This window comes from Oncorhynchus mykiss, chromosome 3 (assembly GCF_013265735.2).
Source record: "Oncorhynchus mykiss isolate Arlee chromosome 3, USDA_OmykA_1.1, whole genome shotgun sequence".
Classification (NCBI taxonomy): domain Eukaryota; kingdom Metazoa; phylum Chordata; class Actinopteri; order Salmoniformes; family Salmonidae; genus Oncorhynchus; species Oncorhynchus mykiss.
In genome coordinates, this window is record NC_048567.1 from 36,485,619 (window position 1) to 36,506,515 (window position 20,897).

The following is a 20,897-nucleotide window of genomic DNA, read 5'->3' on the forward strand; positions in this document are numbered from 1 at the left end:
GTTTAAAAATAAATGCTGGTTACTGCATGATTCCATATATGTTATTTCATAGTTTTGATGTCTTCACTATTATTATACAATGTAGAAAACAGTAAACATAAAGAAAAACCCTTGAATGAGTAGGTGTGTACAAACTTTTGACTGGTACTGTAAATAACATTCAGTCCCTAAATGATATGTCATTTGCAAGTGGGAGCTCTTACAGTATAAATTACTCTTCCTCGCCATCTTGTGGCTGCCCTTAGTGGTACTGTATATTGACTTTTCCATTTCACCGGTTGTTCAAACACAATTTGACAATGACATTATTTTGTATTAATTAGCATAATTTCAATACTGTTTACTCATTCAATTATGATGCAAAGCAATATGTAGGAGACTTATTACTATTTCATATATTATACAGTACATATGAAAATAATCAACTCCACTTATTCATAAATATGTATATACATTTTAGCTGCTCTTTTAAAATTTCACAGAGCGAAACCCACAAATTTCATAAATACCGTTTTTTGGTCTTTACTATATCTAGAAAAATGAATCATATTATTCCCTAACTGAAGCCCAAACAGTGACAATAAAACCTCAGAAGTTTGGGCTTGAGATTTTAACAATAAAGATGTTTTAATTGAAACGGGTTGCATGATAAGCTTTCATACTTGATTTCTGATTTGATCTGTGGTCTTTGCGGATTTAAAGACTATAATTACTTTTTTTAACGATGGGAAAAAAACAATTTTGATGTCAGTGAAATTCATAAAAGGCTGCTGCATCTCCTCAGCACCATTGAATTACCTGTGTCCAACCAGGACAGATTAAATGACACTGCCATCAATCTGGAGACTGTCTCAACCCCTGCATCTTACAAAAATGTTTCAAACCCCATTAAAATCACCATAGTTAAATAAAGGTTACATTTAAAATAAGTCAGTTAATTAAGAACAAATTCTTATTTACAATGACGGCCTACCCCAGCCAAACCCGGACGACGCTGGGCCAATTGTGCCCTGCCCTATGGGACTCCCAATCACGGCCAGATGATACAGCCTGGAATTGAACCAGAGACTGTAGTGATGCCTCTTGCACTGAGATGCAGTGCCTTAGACCGCTGCGCCACTCGGGAGCCCATCTTAAAAAGTCAATTATAAATTGTAAGTATTCATTTTTGTTTTTGTAAAATTACTCATTGCTAAACATTATAACCCCTCATAGAAAAATGTGGTCTGCAACATCGTCATTGGAGGTGGGCCACATCAGCAGAACTGGAATAGAAAACAAATTAATATTAGTAAATTAATAGATTATTTATGTCTGTGGACCATTGTTCTGTTATAATCTCCACCCGGCACAGCCAGAAGAGGACTGGCCACCCCACATAGCCTGGTTCCTCTCTAGGTTTCTTCCTAGGTTTTGGCCTTTCTAGGGAGTTTTTCCTAGCCACCGTGCTTCTACACCTGCATTGCTTGCTGTTTGGGGTTTTAGGCTGGGTTTCTGTACAGCACTTTGAGATATCAGCTCAGCTGATGTACGAAGGGCTATATAAATAAATTTGATTTGATTTGATTTGATTGTTATGCCTCAGACACCACTGTATGTGCTGGGCTAGCGTTATGTATTTTAATGGGCTTTATCTGAACTGGTGAGGGAAATGTCTCACCTTCCAGCGGTTCCCACACTCGTTACAAAGAACAAAAGTGGTCATAGGCTCGTCAGCGCTGCGGGTCTGCATCTACACACACACACACACACACAAACACACACACAGTTAATACGAAGGCAGCTTTCATTCAACAGCACAAGCTGTCTCCACTGTATCTCACTGTGTAAAATGTAACTGGAACTGGTAGAGCGTACAATATAAAACTGATATTGGGTCAGTATGTAGAGCATATGTATGTTTACAGTGCAGTGAGCAGTGTGTATCTGTTTAAGTAAAATATAGTATATACCTTGTAATATGCAGAATATGGTATGTTTACCTGGTTGTAGATGCAGTTCTTTTTACTGCACTGAAACAGATCAGAAATGGTACCGCTGGTTTTGGACAGCTGGTGTTCCCTAATGGCCTCCTTAGTCAGATTGTTCCTCAGCTGCTTCAGCTCATCACTAGTCATCAGATAGATAGATAGATAGATAGATAGATAGATAGATAGATAGATAGATGGATGAAATCTCTGAGGGAAACGTGTCTACTCAAATGTTTTGGTAGGTGCTTGACTTTCTTGACTCTCTCTCTCATTAATACAACATCTTAGGAATATGTTAGAGGCAGGGGTGGGTCATGGGTTTTACTGCTAACCTACAAAGCATTACATGGGCTTTCTCCTACCTATCTCTCTGATTTGGTCCTGCCGTACATACCTACACGTACGCTACGGTCACAAGACGCAGGCCTACTAATTGTCCCTAGAATTTCTAAGCAAACAGCTGGAGGCAGGGCTTTCTCCTATAGAGCTCCATTTTTATGGAATGGTCTGCCTACCCATGTAGGCAAACTCGGTCTCAACCTTTAAGTCTTTACTGAAGACTCATCTCTTCAGTGGGTCATATGATTGAGTGTAGTCTGGCCCAGGAGTGGGAAGGTGAACGGAAAGGCTCTGGAGCAACGAACCGCCCTTGCTGTCTCTGCCTGGCCGGTTCCCCTCTTTCCACTGGGATTCTCTGCCTCTAACCCTATTACAGGGGCTGAGTCACTGGCTTACTGGGGCTCTTTCATACCGTCCCTGGGGGGGTGCGTCACTTGAGTGGGTTGAGTCACTGATGTGATCTTCCTGTCTGGGTTCGCGCCCCCCCCGGGCTATACTCGGCCTTGTCTCAGGATGGTAAGTTGGTGGTTGAAGATATCCCTCTAGTGGTGTGGGGGCTGTGCTTTGGCAAACTAGGTGGGGTTATATCCTTCCTGTTTGGCCCTGTCCGGGGGTGTCCTCGGATGGGGCCACAGTGTCTCCTGACCCCTCATGTCTCAGCCTCCAGTATTAATGCTGCAGTAGTTTATGTGTCGGGGGGCTGGGGTCAGTTTGTTATATCTGGAGTACTTCTCCTGTCCTATTCGGTGTCCTGTGTGAATGTAAGTGTGCTCTCTCTAATTCTCTCTTTCTCTCTTTCTTTCTCTCTCTCGGAGGACCTGAGCCCTAGGACTATGCCTCAGGACTACCTGACATGATGACTCCTTGCTGTCCCCAGTCCACCTGGCCGTGCTGCTGCTCCAGTTTCAACTGTTCTGCCTTATTAAGGATATTAGCAGTAATGACCAGAGAAGTGTCAGTCATAGTAATGAATCTGAATGAGAGCCAGTACCTACCTGTCAGATTTGGAGTCAGTCGAATGACGTTTCACAGAAAGGCTGTGCTTGGAGTCAGTGGAGTCCTTTCTACAACAACGAGAGAGAGAGAGGAAAACCTGTCACCTTGTGACACTGCTGTTCATCTGAGTGAGTGCTAGATACTGTTTTTTTTACTTTCATTTGACCATGTTACTACTACTACTCCCAACTGATCAGCAACAGCAGTGGTTACTCCCAGGTGCTGTTCTCTACTGTGAGCAAGCTCCTTCAGCCTGTGAACAACTCTGCTACCTCAGCCTCCCCAGAACGGTGCAATCAATACCTTTGTTTCTTCCAAAGCAAAATTGAAAATCTCAATAACATCATCCTGTCCTCTCCAGACCCTGTAGTTGATCTACACAGTCCTATGCTCCCTGGGTCAAGGTTCTCCATGTTCACCACAGTCACTGCAGCTGATGTAACCAAGCTGGTTAGAACAATGAGGCCCACCACTTGCTCACTTGACCCTATCCCCACCTCACTTGTCAAGTCCTAGTTATCTGTTCTGGAGCCTTTTCTTCACAGAAATCATGAACCACTGGATGTGTCCCTCCACAGCTCAAACTCGCCGCAGTCACACCAGTACTTAAAAAGCCTGGATCTGACCCTGACAACCTCCAGAACTACAGGCCTATCTCCAACCTGACCTTGCTGAGTAAGCTCCTCAAACATGATATGTCTAGCCAAGTCCAACAACATCTTGCCACTCACAACCTACTTGAGCCCTTCCCGTCTGGTTTCAGACACAGAGACTGCCTTGGTAAGGGTCACCAATGACCTCCTCATGAATGCAGACTCTGGGGCTGCCAGCATCCTCATACTGCTGGACCTCAATGCAGCATTCAGCGATGCCATTCTGCTGGACCGCAAGGTGAAGCTACCGGGCCTGTCAGACACTGTCCAGGACTGGTTCAGGTCCTATCTCACTGATCCGCCAGGGGGTCCCTCAAGGCTCGGGCAGCTACTGTTTTGAATCTACATGCTGCCACTGGGAAACATGGACTGGGCTTTAACTTTTATGCTGAAGATACTCAGCTGTATATCTCCACAAACACTGCCAATGCCACTGCATTCCTGGTCAGTTGCATGCAGGACAGCAAAGCGTGGATACAGCTGAGTTTCCTGCAGTTAAACTGCAAAAAGACAGAGGTCTTCCTGATTGGCACTCGCATCATGGACTAAATCAGCAGCTACAGCCTCAATATTGATGGTGTCAAGGTCCTCCCCTCCAGTGAGGTCCGCAATCTGGGTGTGATATTTGACAGTCAGCTCTCGTTTGAGGCCCACATCAGAAGTGTTACCAAAGTTAAATTTTTCTATCTATGGAGCATTGCCAGGTTACGACCTATGTAACCTACACTTTTACAGCCTTCAGCTGAGCAACTCATCCACATGTTTATCTTATCCCGTTTGGACTATTGTAATACCGTGTTGGTTGACAAATATGACAAGTGCCTAAGAAGGCTACAATATGTCCAGAACTGTGCTGCATGTGTCCTCAACCACACTTCCCCAATGAGTACATCACTCCAACTCTGTTCAACCTCCACTGGCTCCCCACATGCTCACACATTGACTTCACACCTACCAAGCTATCCACAACTCTGGACCCAAGTATCTGTCTGACTTCGTCGTACACTCCGTTCACTCCTACAAGTCCATCTCCCTTCAGCAGTCCCAGAGCAGACAAAAAACTATGGGTGACAGGGCTTTCAGTTGTGCGGCTCCTAGGCTGTGGAACGCACTTAAAGTCACTGTCAGGGCTGTAGAGTCTCTGGCCTTACTTAAGGCAAAGCTAAATGACTGAGCTGTTCAGAAAAGCTTTCAATGACCAATGTTAATTATTTTCAACGGATTGGACAACACCTGTATATAGCATTGATTGTTGTCTGCTTTTATTATTATATAAAACAAATCAGTGCCTTGGGTGTGAGAAAAGAGCTTTACAAATTACAATATTTCTTGATTGAATTATTTTCCTTCAAAGTTCACTTCATATAGTTTTAAAAGTGAGGTCAATAAGTGTTTTTAGAGTGAAGTTTAGTACAGTCGTGGCCAAAAGTTTTGAGAATGACACAAATATTAATTTTCACAAAGTCTGCTGCCTCAGTTTGTATGATGGCAATTTGCATTTTCTCCAGAATATTATGAAGAGTGAGCAGATGAATTGCAATTTATTGCAAAGTCCCTCTTTGCCATGGAAATGAACTGAATCCCCCAAAACATTTCCACTGCATTTCAACCCTGCCACAAAAGGACCAGCTGACATAATGTCAGTGATTCTCTTGTTAACACAGGTGTGAGTGTTGACGAGGACAAGGCTGGAGATCACTCTGTCATGCTGATTGAGTTCAAATAACAGACTGGAAGCTTCAAAAGGAGGGTGGTGCTGGGAATCATTATTCTTCCTCTGTCAACCATGGTTACCTGCAAGGAAACACGTGCCGTCATCATTGCGTTGCACAAAAAGGGCTTCACAGGCAAGGATATTGCTGCCAGTAAGATTGCACCTAAATATACCATTTATCTGATCATCAAGAACTTCAAGGAAAGCGGTTCAATTGTTGTGAAGAAGACTTCAGGCTGCCCAAGAAAGTTCAGCAAGCGCCAGGACCGTCTCCTAAAGTTGATTCAGCTGCGGGATCGGGGCACCACCAGTACAGAGCTTGATCAGGAATGGCAGCAGGCAGGTGTGAGTGCATCTGCACGCACAGTGATGCGAAGACTTTTGGAGGATGGTCTGGTGTCAAAAACGTCAGCAAAGAAGACACTTCTCTCCAGGAAAAACATCAGGGACAGACTGATATTCTGCAAAAGGTACAGGGATTGGACTGCTGAGGACTGGGGTAAAATCATTTTCTCTGATGAATCCCCTTTCCGATTGTTTGGGGCATCCGGAAAAAAAGCTTGTCCGGAGAAGACAAGAATGCGCTACCATCAGTCCGGTGTCATGCCAACAGTAAAGCATTCTGAGACCATTCATGTGTGGGGTTGCTTCTCAGCCAAGGGAGTGGGCTCACTCACAATTTTGTCTAAGAACACAGCCTCCGAGAGCAACTCCTCCCAACCATCCAAGTACAGTTTGGTGACGAACAATGCTTTTTCCAGGATGATGGAGCACCTTGCCATAAGGCAAAAGTGATAACTAAGTGGCTCGGGGAACAAAACATCGATATTTTGGGTCCATGGCCAGGAAACTCCCCAGATCTTAATCCCATTGATTTATGGTCAATCCTCAAGAGGCGGGTAGACAAACAAAACCCCACAAATTCTGACAAACTCCAAGCATTGATTATGCAAGAATGGGCTGCCATCAGTCAGGATGTGGCCCAGAAGTTAATTGACAGCATGTCAGAGCGGATTGCAGAGGTCTTGAAAAAGAAGGGTCAACACTGCAAATATTGACTCTTTGCATTAACTTCATGTAATTGTCAATAAAATCCTTTGACACTCATGAAATACTTGTAATTATACTGTATTCCATAGTAACATCTGACAAAAGTATCTAAAGACAATGAAGCAGCAAACTTTGTGGAAATTAGTATTTGTGTCATTCTCAAAACTTTTGGCCATGACTGTACATCCACCAATAATTGGTAGCCTAGTGGTTAGAGCGTTGGACTAGTAACCGGAAGGTTGCAAGTTCAAACCCCCGAGCTGACAAGGTACAAATCTGTCGTTATGTCCCTGAACAGGCAGTTAACCCACTGTTTCTAGGCCGTCATTGAAAATAAGAATTTGTTCTTAACTGACTTGCCTGGTAAAATAATATGATCCTGCTTATGCAGACCTGTCTTTCTTGCCATCCAGACTAGGACTTTTAGCAGGTTTTGGTTTGGAATCTGACAAATCGTTTCTGAAACAGGAAACATTTGTACGTAACATTTGCATGTATTGCAGCCATTGCTGATTGGAAAAAAGCACACAGCATTCAGGGAGCAGGCATGCTTGATCAAACAGCTTCACCAGCAGAGGTCAGACAACATGACAAGGTGGCGAAGCACAGATAAATATGCACACATACAGTATTTCCCTATGAAGACCTCTGCACCAATGAAGGGGTTAACACAACTCTCTAATATCACCAAATAATACAACCACAACTCATGTCAGTGGGATTCAACTTAAACAAGCACATAGGCCCACATGCAGTGTATAATTATGCATGCACCTGTGCACTATGGCCTGCCAACCTTTCTTCCTTGGCATCAACAGATGGTCCTTTGGGCACTTTGCTATCGGAGTATTTTCTGCAAAAGGAGAACGGTTAGCGGTGCTTTGCAACTGTTGTCATAATAATCTTCATCTAATTTAACAAAATTATATCATCATCCACATTTAGAGAATGTCATGAAAGTATTCAGACCCTTCGACTTTTTCCAAATTGTGTTTTGTTACAGCCCTATTCTAAAATGGATCAAATAAAACAATTTCCTCAACCATCTACACAGAACACCCCATAATGGCAAAGCGAAAACAGGTTTTTAGAAATGTTTGCAAAACAAAAAAATACCTTATTTACATAAGTATTCAGACTCTTTGCTTATGAGACTCTAAATTGAGCTCAGGTACATCCTGTTTCTATTGATCATCCTTAAGATGTTTCTACAACTTGGAGTCCACCTGTGGTAAATTCAATTGATTGGACATGATTTGGAAAGGCACACACCTGTCTATATAATGTCCCACAGTGGACAGTGCATGTCAGAACAAAAACCAAGCCATGAGGTCGAAGGAATTGTCCGTACAGCTCCGAGACAGGATTGTGTCGAGGCACAGATCTGGGAAAGGCTACCAAAACATTTCTGCAGCATTGAAGGTCCCTAAGAACACAGTGGCTTCCATCATTGTTAAATGGAAGAAGTTTGGAACCACCAAGACTATTCCTAGAGCTGTCCACCCGGCCAAACTCAGCAATCGGGAGAGAAGGGCCTTGGTCAAGGGAGGTGACCAAGAACTCAATGGTCACTCTGACAGAGCTCTAGAGTTCCTCTGTGGAGATGGGAGAACCTTCCAGAAAGACAACCATCTCTGCAGCACTCCACCATTAGGTTTTTATGGTAGAGAGGCCAGACGGAAGCCACTCCTCAGTAACAAAAAAGGCACATGACAGCCCACTTGGAGTTTGCCAAAAGGCACCTAAAGATTCTCAGACCATGGGAAAACAAGATTCTCTGGTCTGATGAATGCCAAGCGTCACGTCTGGAGGAAATCTGGCACCATCCCTACGTTGAAGCATGGTAGTGGCAGCATCATTCTGTGGGGTTGTTTTTCAGCGCAGGGACTGGGAGACTAGTCAGGCCCTCAGACTGGGATTCACCTTCCAACAGGACAACGACCCAAAGCACACAGCCAAGACAACGCAGGAGTGGCTTCGAGACAAGTCTCTGAATGTCCTTGAGTGGCTGGCCCAGCTAGAGCCCGGACTTGAACCCAATCAAAAATCTCTAGAGACATGAAAATAGCTGTGCAGCGACGCTCCCCATCGAACCTGACAGAGTTTGAGAGGCTCTGCAGAGAAGACTTGGAGAAACTCCCCAAATACAGGTGTGCTAAGCTTGTAGTGTCATACCCAAGAAGACTCGAGGCTGTAATCACTGCGAAAGGTGCTTCAACAAAGGGTCTGAATACTGATATTTTTTTGTTTTTATTCTTAATAAATTAGCGATAATTTCTAAACTAGTTTTTTCTTAGTCATTATGGGGTAATGTACAACCCAGAGAACCTAACAAAATGTGGAAAAGGTCAAGGTACTTTCCGAAGGCACTATATAACAGGAACTATTAAATTACTGTTGGATACTATATTTATCATTACATTAGGAACATGTACTGAAAAGGCTAAACACAATTGAGCAAACTTAACATGAATGAGGTAGTATGATTTACAGATCCCAGACCCATCCTTTTTCACATGGTCAGATGACATCACCTTCAGAGAAACGGGTTTGTAATCTGACAACTCCTCTCTGGGTAGCAAACAGCAAAGAAAGTGATGTTTGAAACTTCACAAGGAAAAGCAACAAAAATGCGTTGTGTCGGAATGAATATAATCCATTTAGCATATCTATCAATAGGAGCAGTTCAACAATGTCACAGAGAACAAACATTGCTAACACTCAAAAGTAACCACACAAAAAAACAACCATGCAACATCACAGTGACCTCTCCTTTTTGACTTCCACTGACGGGCGCTTCATAGGAGGGGGAGGATGGAGATGGAGAGGTGCAAAAGGAGCATTGGGGTCTGGAGTCTCTTTTCTAACCACAGAAATCCACGAAGGCTCTTTTCTAAATGTAAAATATTATTTTCAATCATCACTACTATTCATCATTGCTATCGATAGTATAGTAGCACACTCATGTTTAAAGTTTTAATAGTTGTGTATAGGGGATACACATGCACCATCCAACGAAAAGCTTACTTGCAGGCAGTGGTGTACTTAAGTAAAAATACACTATTTAAGTAGTTTATTGCGGTATCTGTACTTTACAATTTATATTTTTGACAACTTTTACTTTACTACATTCCTAAAGAAAATGATATATTTTTACTCCATACATTTTCCTTGACACCCATTTTCTGTAACCTTTCGGTTACTGGCCCAATGCTCTAACCACTAGGCTACCTGCCGCCTCAAGAAAATATAATTAAGTATATTTTAGCAATTACATTTACTTTTGATACTTAAGTATATTTAAAACCAAATACTTTGACGTTTACTCAAGTAGTATTTTACTGGGTGACTTTCACTTGAGTCATTTTCTATTACGGTATCTTTACTTTTACACAAGTATGACAATTCCGGACTTTTGCCATCACTGCTTGCAGGTTGCTCCTCGACAATGCAACAACTATAAGAAGTAATAAAAGATAAGAATACGAACGAACATAAAGTAAATGGCTCAGTAGAATAGAATACACATTTTTGCATAAGTATAATACAGGAAGGACAATTTATACTGTTGTCCAATATGTCTTGTGAAATAAATATAGTTTGACAGAAGAGAACGTCTGAAAACGTTTGTCATTTAAAAAATTGTAAATAAATTTAAAATAAATTGTACCCCTTTTTCTCCCCAATTTCGTGGTATCCAAATGTTTAGTAGCTACTATCTTGTCGCATCGCTACAACTCCCGTACGGGCTCGGGAGAGACGAAGGTTGAAAGTCATGCGTCCTCCGATACACAACTCAACCAAGCCGCACTGCTTCTTAACACAGCGCCATCCAAACCGGAAGCCAGCCGCACCAATGTGTCGGAGGAAACACCGTGCACCTGGAAACCTTGGTTAGCGTGCACTGCACCCGGGCCACCACAGGAGTCGCTGGTGCGCGATGAGACAAGGATTTCCCTACCGGCCAAACCCTCCCTAACGATGCTAGGCCAATTGTGCGTCGCCCCATGGACGCGGCCGGTTATGACAGAGCCTGGGCGCGAACCCAGAGTCTCTGGTGGCACATACACATTTTCTGTGTATCGCTGACAGTTTATCATTAAAAAAGGAGGAACATGTTCATTGATGCAATGATTTTGACTTTGCTGTGCTGTATAAAGTACTACCTATGACAACAAAACAAATGGTAAAACAGTGATGTCAGGGCACATTTCACTGTGTCTGATAAAACAGAGGTAGATGATGATCTATAACAAACTATGGACCATAATAGACAACTCAGTCTATTCACAAACAGCATGCCCTCTGACCTCTCCTTCTTCACCTTCACTGAGAGACATCTGGACAGAGGGGTGGGACGAGGATGAAAAGGAGACAGAGTGTCTGAAGAATCTCTCCTGAATGGAAATTGAAATATTCCAAATGGAATCTGAGTAAAACCATGCTTTCCAGAACTAATACAACTTGCACAAATCGAATGATTAAGGAAAGCATGCATTGATCATGATCACAAGGTCACTACCCACTGGGCACAAACGGATTTAGTCGCAATCTTTAACTTTGAAATGGAGAAATGAATCCAACATATACATTATTAATTTGTAAACAAACTGGAATTAAAGCCAGACTAAGTCAATGGCACAAAAGACACATGTTGATGTTCAAATATTGATATTTGGTTGAGTTGACAAACACAATTCAATATCACTTTTGCAATACAATAACTTGCATAATAACGTGTCGTCAAGTTAAGAAATGATGTTGTATTCACATCTCCAACTAAATAAAAAACATTAAAGAATAGGATTAGGCCAGTGGCTCAGATTGTAACGATCATCGTTGGAATGAGGTGAGGACCAAAGCTCAGCGTGGTATATGTTCATGATGATATTTATTTAAACTCAGAACACTTAACAAAATAACAAAGAGAAAGAAACAAAACCGAAACAGTTCTGTAAGGTGACAAAACACACTAGACAGAAAATAACCACCCACAAAACACAATAGAAACCAGGCTCCCTAAATATGGTTCTCAATCAGGGACGATTGACAGCTGCCTCTGATTGAGAACCATACCAGGCCAAACACAGAAATGGCAAATCATAGAAAACTAACGTAGACAACCCACCCAACTCACGCCCTGACCATACTAAAACAAAAAGACAAAACAAAGGAACTAAGGTCAGAACGTGACACAGATGAAATTATCCAAACATTATATATCCTTTAAATGTTGATATTTGATTGTGTTGACAACCAAACACAATTGAATATGACTTTTGGAATACAGTAAATCACATAAAGTTAAGGCTATTTTACAAACTAAAGTAACAGTATTTATTCAACCTTAACTTTTTACTGCAGTGGGCTAAACAGGGTCACACAGAGTGTTTCAAATCTACTTGGATGGTTATGGGCTTAAAAGAAGAAGACATGTACCATATCAGATATATAGAGATGTATAAAATGTTTAGTTTGCATCCCAATATTACACTTTATATATCACAGACAACTGAACTATAACAAACCCGTTTGACATTGAAACACCGGATACATTATTTTATTTGTTTATTAATTATGAAATTATGAATAATATTCCACCCATGTGGCCACTAGGTCATTTGACTGCAGGAAAGGGCTACAATGAGTAACACATCTACGGCCACATTGAAGTTAGCCTACTGTAACTATAAATGTCTTCTTATGTAATCATAGAAAGTGTGCATGTTCAAGATAGCGTGCAAAGTTTGCCGTTCTGTGGAGATCTTCACAATTGCTATAATAATCTGTGATGAATATCTACAGCATTGAACACTTGCACTATGTACTTTTAATGTAATCTCAACTGCAATCCAGGTAATTTGGTAGTGCAATTAGAAGAAGCATATTGATAAAACATTATGTTTAGGAATAAATACTAAATATCTGACATTGTCTTCCCTTTTCAACTTTGTTGTGCTTTTAAAATGGTTGACAGTACACTGCTAACACATTTAGATGAGAACTAAACCAATAATCTGACATTGTTTTCCCATTGGAATTTAGATATGCTTTTAGATGGTTGCAAGCACAGTGATAACACATTTATAATTCACCAAACTTCCGGCTGGCTTTTTGAGTGTGTGAATAAAGGTTGAAATCTCATTGATCAACATGTCAACCAAATATTACCCAAATTTCTACGTTGAAATGGCATGTTGTGCCCAGTGGTATGCTGTATGAACAAGTCAGTGAAACAACAAGGTTGGTGTGCAATCCATCTCAAGGGCTTCCAATATAAACATCTCAAACATCTTTTTTGTAGCCTTATATCCATACAAACCACTCATTCAGTAATGTCTTTCTTGGGTTCTTCAAAATATCTTTCCTTCTTTGGTTCTTGCACATCTTGCCTTTCTTTTCTGGATTCTTCGGTTCTTGGGTTCTTCTAAGTGTTGTTCTTTTTTGGAGTGTTCTACAGTTCTTTCTTTTCTGGCATCTTCTATACATTTTACATTTTTGGATTGTTCTGCATGCTGTTCGTTTTTGAATGCCTCTGTATATCACTCTTTTTTTAAGGTCAACAACTCTCTCGTCTTTTTTGTGTTCAACATTGTGCTTCTCTTTTCGCTGTTTGTCAGAGTATTCTTCCTTTTCAGATTCAGGATCTGAATCAGAAACATCCAGCCTCTTGTGACTATAGCAACAAAAAAACACAGGCCACACCAGATACCGTATCTTCCCCTTTTCTATGTTTACATTTTTGCCTTCACACGCAGGCAATGGTTTGAGTATGTGTGTATGCACCTACCTGGTGTCTTTCTCTAAGGGGGACCCTGTGGGACTGGGGACCCTGTGGATTTGTTGGCGTCAACCCCATTCTTCATCTCATTGGGCCTCTCAGTACACTGAGTACGTGCAGCATCTAGGGGGCAAAGAGCGTAAAATGTTGTCTCTACGTACTGTGTAAACTGTAAAACGCAACTCCAGACAGCTCCACGTTCTAAAAGACAGTCTCCAACAATCCTACCCAGCAGTCTCTTCCAGTCCTTGATGAGGATCTTGGACAGGGAAACAACCACGTCGTCTGCGCAGTGCTTCCTGATTCCATTCACAGACATGCCGATCCTCGTTTCCTATTCAGAGGAATGAATGTTTTGTTGCATGTGATCCTTGAAATAATGAGTTTACACATCATTTGGAGTAGGCATAACTATATAATCCATTCCCTGTTTGTGGGGAAATTGACTGCACTGTCTTCCCCATGCATTTGATCATTTTTAATGTTGAACGCAGAAGTAGTCTAACTTCTGTACACCTAAATAATACATAACAGGTGAGTGGGATTTTCCTGTTGAAGGTCCTCTACCTGCAGAAGTTTCAGCGTCATGTTGAAGCTCTTCAGTTCATTCAGCAGGTCCAGGGCACCCTCCTATGTACACAAAGATGGAGATGATGGTATTGGAAGTTGTAGCCAACAGGGAGAGCAGCAGAATTATTTATTTTAATTACATATGTAGTACCACGGGTGCAACTTTCACTGGGGACGGACGGCCCATCCCTCATGACCCCCCCCGCCCCACACACACACACATTCTGGAATTGAATTTTTGTCACCCCCCAGTTTTATCATTGCATTGTGATAATAAAAAAAAGAGGAGTGTGCTTTAGGACCATGCGGACGACTCAGAGTGGTCGGGTTGGCTGTTTGGTGGTTTCAACCGGCTGGATATAGGACGTCCGGAGACCACAGAGCATGCGAACAGAGGCAGCTGTTATATGTGTGTGTTGTGCTTTTTTCTAAGTTGTAAAAGCAAGTAGGGCAGAAACTGGCTACTCTTTATTTGACTGATGTAGCTGGTATGGTAACTGCTGTTTGACTTAACAGAAAGAAAAAATATATATTCCCAGAGCTGAGCTAGTAGTGTAACTGACATGTAACGTTAGCTAATGTTTCATCCCCTCTCGACTGAAGTTCTGTCTGAAATGAATGAACTAACTTAGCTAGCTATCTAGCTAGCTAGTAGCTACCACAGCCAGTTCAGCCAGCAATCTGTCAGGTATCTGTATCTAACAGCTGGTGTGTGTATGGAAATGTTTTGTCTTGTTTCAACAGAAGTTGAAGCACAGTCAGTACACAACACTATTCTCATCATGACTTAGCAGGATCAGATGGTGACAGGGGTCCCAGCAGGGTCAGACAGCCAGGGAAGACCAGTCTACTGAGGTCAGGTGTATTTTGCAGTATATTATAACAATCAGTGAATGGATACAAAGTTCCATCTTGAGTTCATGGGTAGTCTACAGTCTGGGATCTGGGAATAAGGGTAATTTAAATGATTGAATCATTGATTCTATTCTTGGATAATATAATGTATAAATGTACACCAAGGTAATCAAATGGTGAGAGGGGTCTCAGCACAGTCAGACAACCAGGGAAGACCAGCCTGTGATGGCGCTGAAGTGAACTTTTGCAGATGAAAAAAATATATAATAATTACAAAAGGAACAAATTGACCTACTTTGGACACCCCCCCCCCCCCAAAAAAAAAATATATATACAGTGGGGCAAAAAATTATTTAGTCAGCCACCAATTGTGCAAGTTCTCCTACTTCAAAATATGAGAGAGGCCTGTAAATTTTCATCATAGGTACACTTCAACTATGACTGACAAAATGAGAGAAAAAAAATCCAGAAAATCACATTGTAGGATTTTTAATGAATTTATTTGCAAATTATGGTGGAAAATAAGTATTTGGTCACCTACAAACAAGCAAGATTTCTGGCTCTCACAGACCTGTAACTTCTTCTTTAAGAGGCTCCTCTGTCCTCCACTCGTTACCTGTATTAATGGCACCTGTTTGCACTTGTTATCAGTATAAAAGACACCTGTCCACAACCTCAAACAGTCACACTCCAAACTCCACTATGGCCAAGACCAAAGAGCAGTCAAAGGACACCAGAAACAAAATTGTAGACTTGCACCAGGCTGGGAAGACTGAATCTGCAATTGGTTTGAAGAAATCAACTGTGGGAGCAATTATTTGGAAATGGAAGACATACAAGACCACTGATAATCTCCCTCGATCTGGGGCTCCACGCAAGATCTCACACCGTGGGGTCAAAATGATCACAAGAACGGTGAGCAAAAATCCCAGAACCACACGGGGGGACCTAGTGAATGGCCTGCAGAGAGCTGGGACCAAAGTAACAAAGCCTACCATCAGTAACAGACTATGCCGCCAGGGACTCAAATCCTGCAGTGCCAGACGTGTCCCCCTGCTTAAGCCAGTACATGTCCAGGCCCGTCTGAAGTTTGCTAGAGAGCATTTGGATGATCCAGAAGAAGATTGGGAGATTGTCATATGGTCAGATGAAACCAAAATATAACTTTTTGGTAAAAACTCAACTCGTCGTGTTTGGAGGACAACGAATGCTGAGTTGCATCCAAAGAACATCATACCTACTGTGAAGCATGGGGGTGAAAACATCATGCTTTGGGGCTGTTTTTCTGCAAAGGGACCAGGACGACTGATCCGTGTAAAGGAAAGAATGAATGGAGCCATGTATCATGAGATTTTGAGTGAAAACCTCCTTCCATTAGCAAGGGCATTGAAGATGAAACGTGGCTGGGTCTTTCAGCATGACAATGATCCCAAATACACCGCCCGGGCAACGAAGGAGTGGCTTCATAAGAAGCATTTCAAGGTCCTGGAGTGGCCTAGCCAGTCTCCAGATCTCAACCCCATAGAAAATCTTTGGAGGGAGTTGAAAGTCCGTGTTGCCCAACAACAGCCCCAAAACATCACTGCTCTAGAGGAGATCTGCATGGAGGAATGGGCCAAAATACCAGCAACAGTGTGTGAAAACCTGGTGAATACTTACAGAAAACGTTTGACCTCTGTCATTGCCAACAAAGGGTATATAACAAAGTATTGAGATAAACTTTTGTTCTTGAGAGGCAGATGGAGTGGCCTACTGGTCAGACTCAGAAGGCGAGCACACCATCCACCGCTTCCGAGTATATTACTCGCCAATGTCCAATCTCTAGATAACAAGGTGGACGAAATTAGGGCATGAGTTGCCTTCCAGAGAGACATCAGAGATTGTAACATTCTCTGTTTCACGGAAACATGGCTCACTCGGGATATGTTGTCAGAGTCGGTACAGCCACCCGGTTTCTTCATGCTTCGCGCCGACAGAAACAAACATCTCTCTGGTAATACAGGAACTCAAGTCCTTTTGTTCACCTGACCTAGAATTCCTTACAAACAAATGCCGACCGCATTATCTTCCAAGATTATTCTCTTCGATTATAGTAACAGCCATGTATATCCCCCCAAGCAGATACCTCTTCGGCCCTGAAAAAACTTCACTGGACTCTATGTAAACTGGAAACCATACGTCCTGATGCTTCATTTATTGCATATGGGGATATTAACAAAGCTAACCTGAGAACAAGACTTCCTAAATTCTATCAGCATATCAAATGCGCGACACAAGCTGGTAGCATTCTGGATCATTGCTACTCTAACTTCCGCAATGCATACAAAGGCCTCCCCCGCCCAGCCTGCGGCAAATCTGACCACAACTCCATTTTGTTGCTCTCAGCCTATAGACAGAAACTAAAACAGGAAACGCCCATGCTCAGGTCTATACAATGCTGGTCTCACCAATCAGATTCCATGCTTCAAGATTTTTTTTGATCACATGGACTGGGATGTGTTCCGAATAGCCTCAGACAATAACATTGATGTATACGTTGACTCGGTGAGCGAGTTTATTAGCAAGTGCATCGGAGATGTCATATCCACTGTGACTATTAAAACCAGAAACTGTGGATTGATGCACAAAACTGAAAGTGTGAACCACTTCTTTTAATCATGGCAAGGCGACTGGAAATGTGACTGAATGCAAACAGTACAGCTATTCCTTCCGCAAGGCAATCAAACAAGCAAAGCGTCAGTATAGAGACAAAGTAGAGTCGCAATTCAACGGCTCAAACACGAGACGTATGTGGCAGGGTCTACAGTCAATCACGGATTACAAAAAGAAAACCAGCCCAGCAACGTCTTGCTCCCAGACAAATTTAACAAATTCTTTGCTCACTTTGAGGACAGTACAGTGCCACTGACACAGCCTGCTACCAAAGCCTGTGGGCTCTCCTACTCCGTGGCCAACATGAGTAAAACATTTGAACGTGTTAACCTTCGCAAGGCTGCCGGCCCAGACGGCATCACTAGCCGCGTCCTCAGAGCATGCGCAGACCAGCTGGCTGGTGTGTTTACGGACATATTCAATCAATCCCTATCCCAGTATGTTGTCCCCACATGCTTCAAGATGGTCACCATTGTTCCTGTTCCCAAGAAAGCTAAGGTAACTGAACTAAATGACTATCGCCCGTTGCACTCACTTCTGTCATCATGAAGTGCTTTGAGATGCTAGTCAAGGATCATATCACTTCCAGACCCACTCCAATTTTCTTACCACCCCAATAGGTCCACTGACGATGCAAATCGCCATCACACTGCACACTGCCTTATCCCATCTGGACAAGAGGAATACCTATGTTAAAATGCTGTTCATTGACTACAACTCAGCATTTAACACCATAGTACCCTCCAAACTCGTCATTAACCTCTCTGGGATATGTGGGACGCTAGTGTCCCACCTGGCCAAAAGCCAGTGAATACGCAGAGCGCCAAATTCAAATAAATTACTATAAAAATCTAACTTTCATGAAATCACACATGCAAGATAGCAAATTAAAGCTACACTTGTTGTGAATCCAGCCAACATGTCAGATTTCAAAAAGGCTTTTCGGCGAAAGCAAACGATGCTATCATCTGAGGATTGCACCATAGTAAACAAAGAGAGAGAAGCGTACTCTGCAGGCACGACAGAAAACACAGAAATAAAAATATAATTCATGCCTTACCTTTGACGAGCTTCTTTTGTTGGCACTCCAATATGTCCCATAAACATCACAAATGGTCCTTTTGTTTGATTAATTCCGTCGTTCTCAGCCCTCTCCTGTACTCCCTGTTCATCCATGTCTGCATGGCCATGCATGCTTCCAACTCAATCATCAAGTTTGCAAATTGTCCATTTATTTGGCGCGTTTGATCCAGAAAAACATAGGTTCCAACTTGCCCTGTGTTGACTTGGAAGAGCAGGGTGATGGTGGGAGCATAGTATTATTGAATTAATGCTGCAGGCAGGGTTTGTACTGTAAGTAGTAGGTCTACTGTAGCAACCGCACATGTTTCTACAGTCTGTTTTTAAGTGATCACACTTAACATTACAATTGATGTTTAATCAATGGTATTAATCAAAATTACGATCAATAACAAACTGTAATATTATAATAACTATGTACAAATCTTGTAATATTAATGTAGCCTAATAGTCAAAATAGTTGTGTTTATGTAGTCTACAGCAGGCGCTATGTTAATAAGGAAATTCATTAAATGTATCAGTGAACGACTTGCATTCTACAATCCACCAAAACAGCACTGAACAATTGGCCCATACTAACAAAATACAGCCCCATAGCACGCCACTGTCACAAACTTGCGTTGTTTACTTTGGGTTCCATTCACGGAGTTGTTGTAGAATACCAGCATGCTTTAAGTCTCACACTTTTGCATTAGTAGTTTTATTTAGTGTGTGTGTGTATATATCGCACGGTCTTGCTTATTAATAGGCAAAAACTGGACAATTCTGTGCCAAACACCTGCACAACTTTTTAAAGCACAACCTCGAAATGTAAAACTTTGTATTAATGTAGATAACTATACAATGGAATAACTCATTGCAAATTCAAAATAAAGCATTATCTACACATGATTTCATACATTTGACTGCACGAGGTGACAGAAAAACATGCAACATAAAACAAGGTGTCAAAATACACTCTCACCGTGTTATTTCTAGACACCATCTTGTCCAGTTTTTTTGCAATCCGAATTAACTCCTTTTCTCGCGTCATAGTTTATGGCATGGATTAAACGTACAATAATATATGTTATGTAAAATGATATATAATTAAAAAATGTAAATGTTCATCCTACGTAGATATGACTTTACGTCATGGCGCGGTCCATTCCATTCGGCGAAGGGGCGTGTCCTTAAATTACAGGCAGAAAGACAGTTGTCGGATCGTCTGACCAATTGGTCAAAATGCCCATGAGACACATGGCAACAACTAAATATAGACGTTGCTATGGGTCTGACACTAATAACGTCTTTATATGAAAAATATTGAATAACTTCAAAACTTACTTTAATACAGTGGGCCATGCAAACTTTTTCAGAGGACTTTGGAGAGAACCCCAATGCCAATGAGCCTTGCTCAATAGAGCCTGCTAGTTCGTAGTCCTAAAAACTGGAAATGAGTTACTCTGGTTCGTTAAGCAATTCTTATAGGGGAGATTAATGGGGAAAGAATGACGTTTTGGGATAAATGACATAACTAATGTTTGAGGTTAACACATTTTATATGTTTTGTTCTATGGGATAAAGCACATAAAGGCTTCGCTTCAAAATTCACAAGAAGTGATCATATACGTTTTGTTCTTGTGAATTTTGAAGCGAAGCCTTTATGTGCTTTATCCCATAGAACAAAACATTAAGCCTGTGTTAATCAAATACCTTTTTCTGGCGTTTATCCCAAAACAAATATTAATTTTCCCATTACTATTGCTCTCTATAGTTGCGTATCCAACCACACACTAAAATATCCCACTCTTTGGGTCTACACTTTAGTTTGAAGATATAATGAATAATTGTTATATGATATACCTTAGTAGTAAACCATGTAGCCTAATACAAGGTCAGAAGTTAATGTTTGATTAATACAGTGAAATATGGCCAATCATTTATATATGCACTTGATGACAAAAAAGGGGGGCCCTGTTTTAAAGCCACCGCTCCTCCATCTTGGCAATCCCCAACATTGTAAAAAATATTTTGGAAGCTTTAGAAATGCATTTATTAATGTCTACATTTGTTTTCGCCACGTTTATTCTATTATACACCTTAATGCATTATTTTTAATTATATTATTATATACAAATACAAAATATATAATCAAACATTTTCCTTAAAGTGTAATTTTTAGATAGAAAGTTGTACTGTTACTGTCCCCACTACAACAAGAAAAATACTTAAATTCCGGTAATTTTGTCCTTAAA

At 41.5% G+C, this 20,897-nt stretch overlaps 1 protein-coding gene across 1 annotated transcript; it reads right to left on the bottom strand.

The window, feature by feature from the left end:
- Positions 1-1,256: 1,256 nt before the first annotated feature.
- LOC110504056 (transcription elongation factor A protein 3-like) lies at positions 1,257-19,721 on the bottom strand. Its single transcript, XM_036964824.1, has 11 exons — positions 19,625-19,721; positions 14,071-14,133; positions 13,732-13,837; positions 13,537-13,626; positions 13,314-13,398; positions 7,519-7,575; positions 7,116-7,181; positions 3,305-3,373; positions 1,983-2,175; positions 1,661-1,732; positions 1,257-1,265 (listed from the first exon to the last, which is right to left on the bottom strand). The coding sequence occupies exons 1-11, from the start codon at positions 19,691-19,693 to the stop codon at positions 1,257-1,259; spliced, it is 879 nt and encodes a 292-aa protein (XP_036820719.1). The 5' UTR covers positions 19,694-19,721.
- Positions 19,722-20,897: the final 1,176 nt, after the last annotated feature.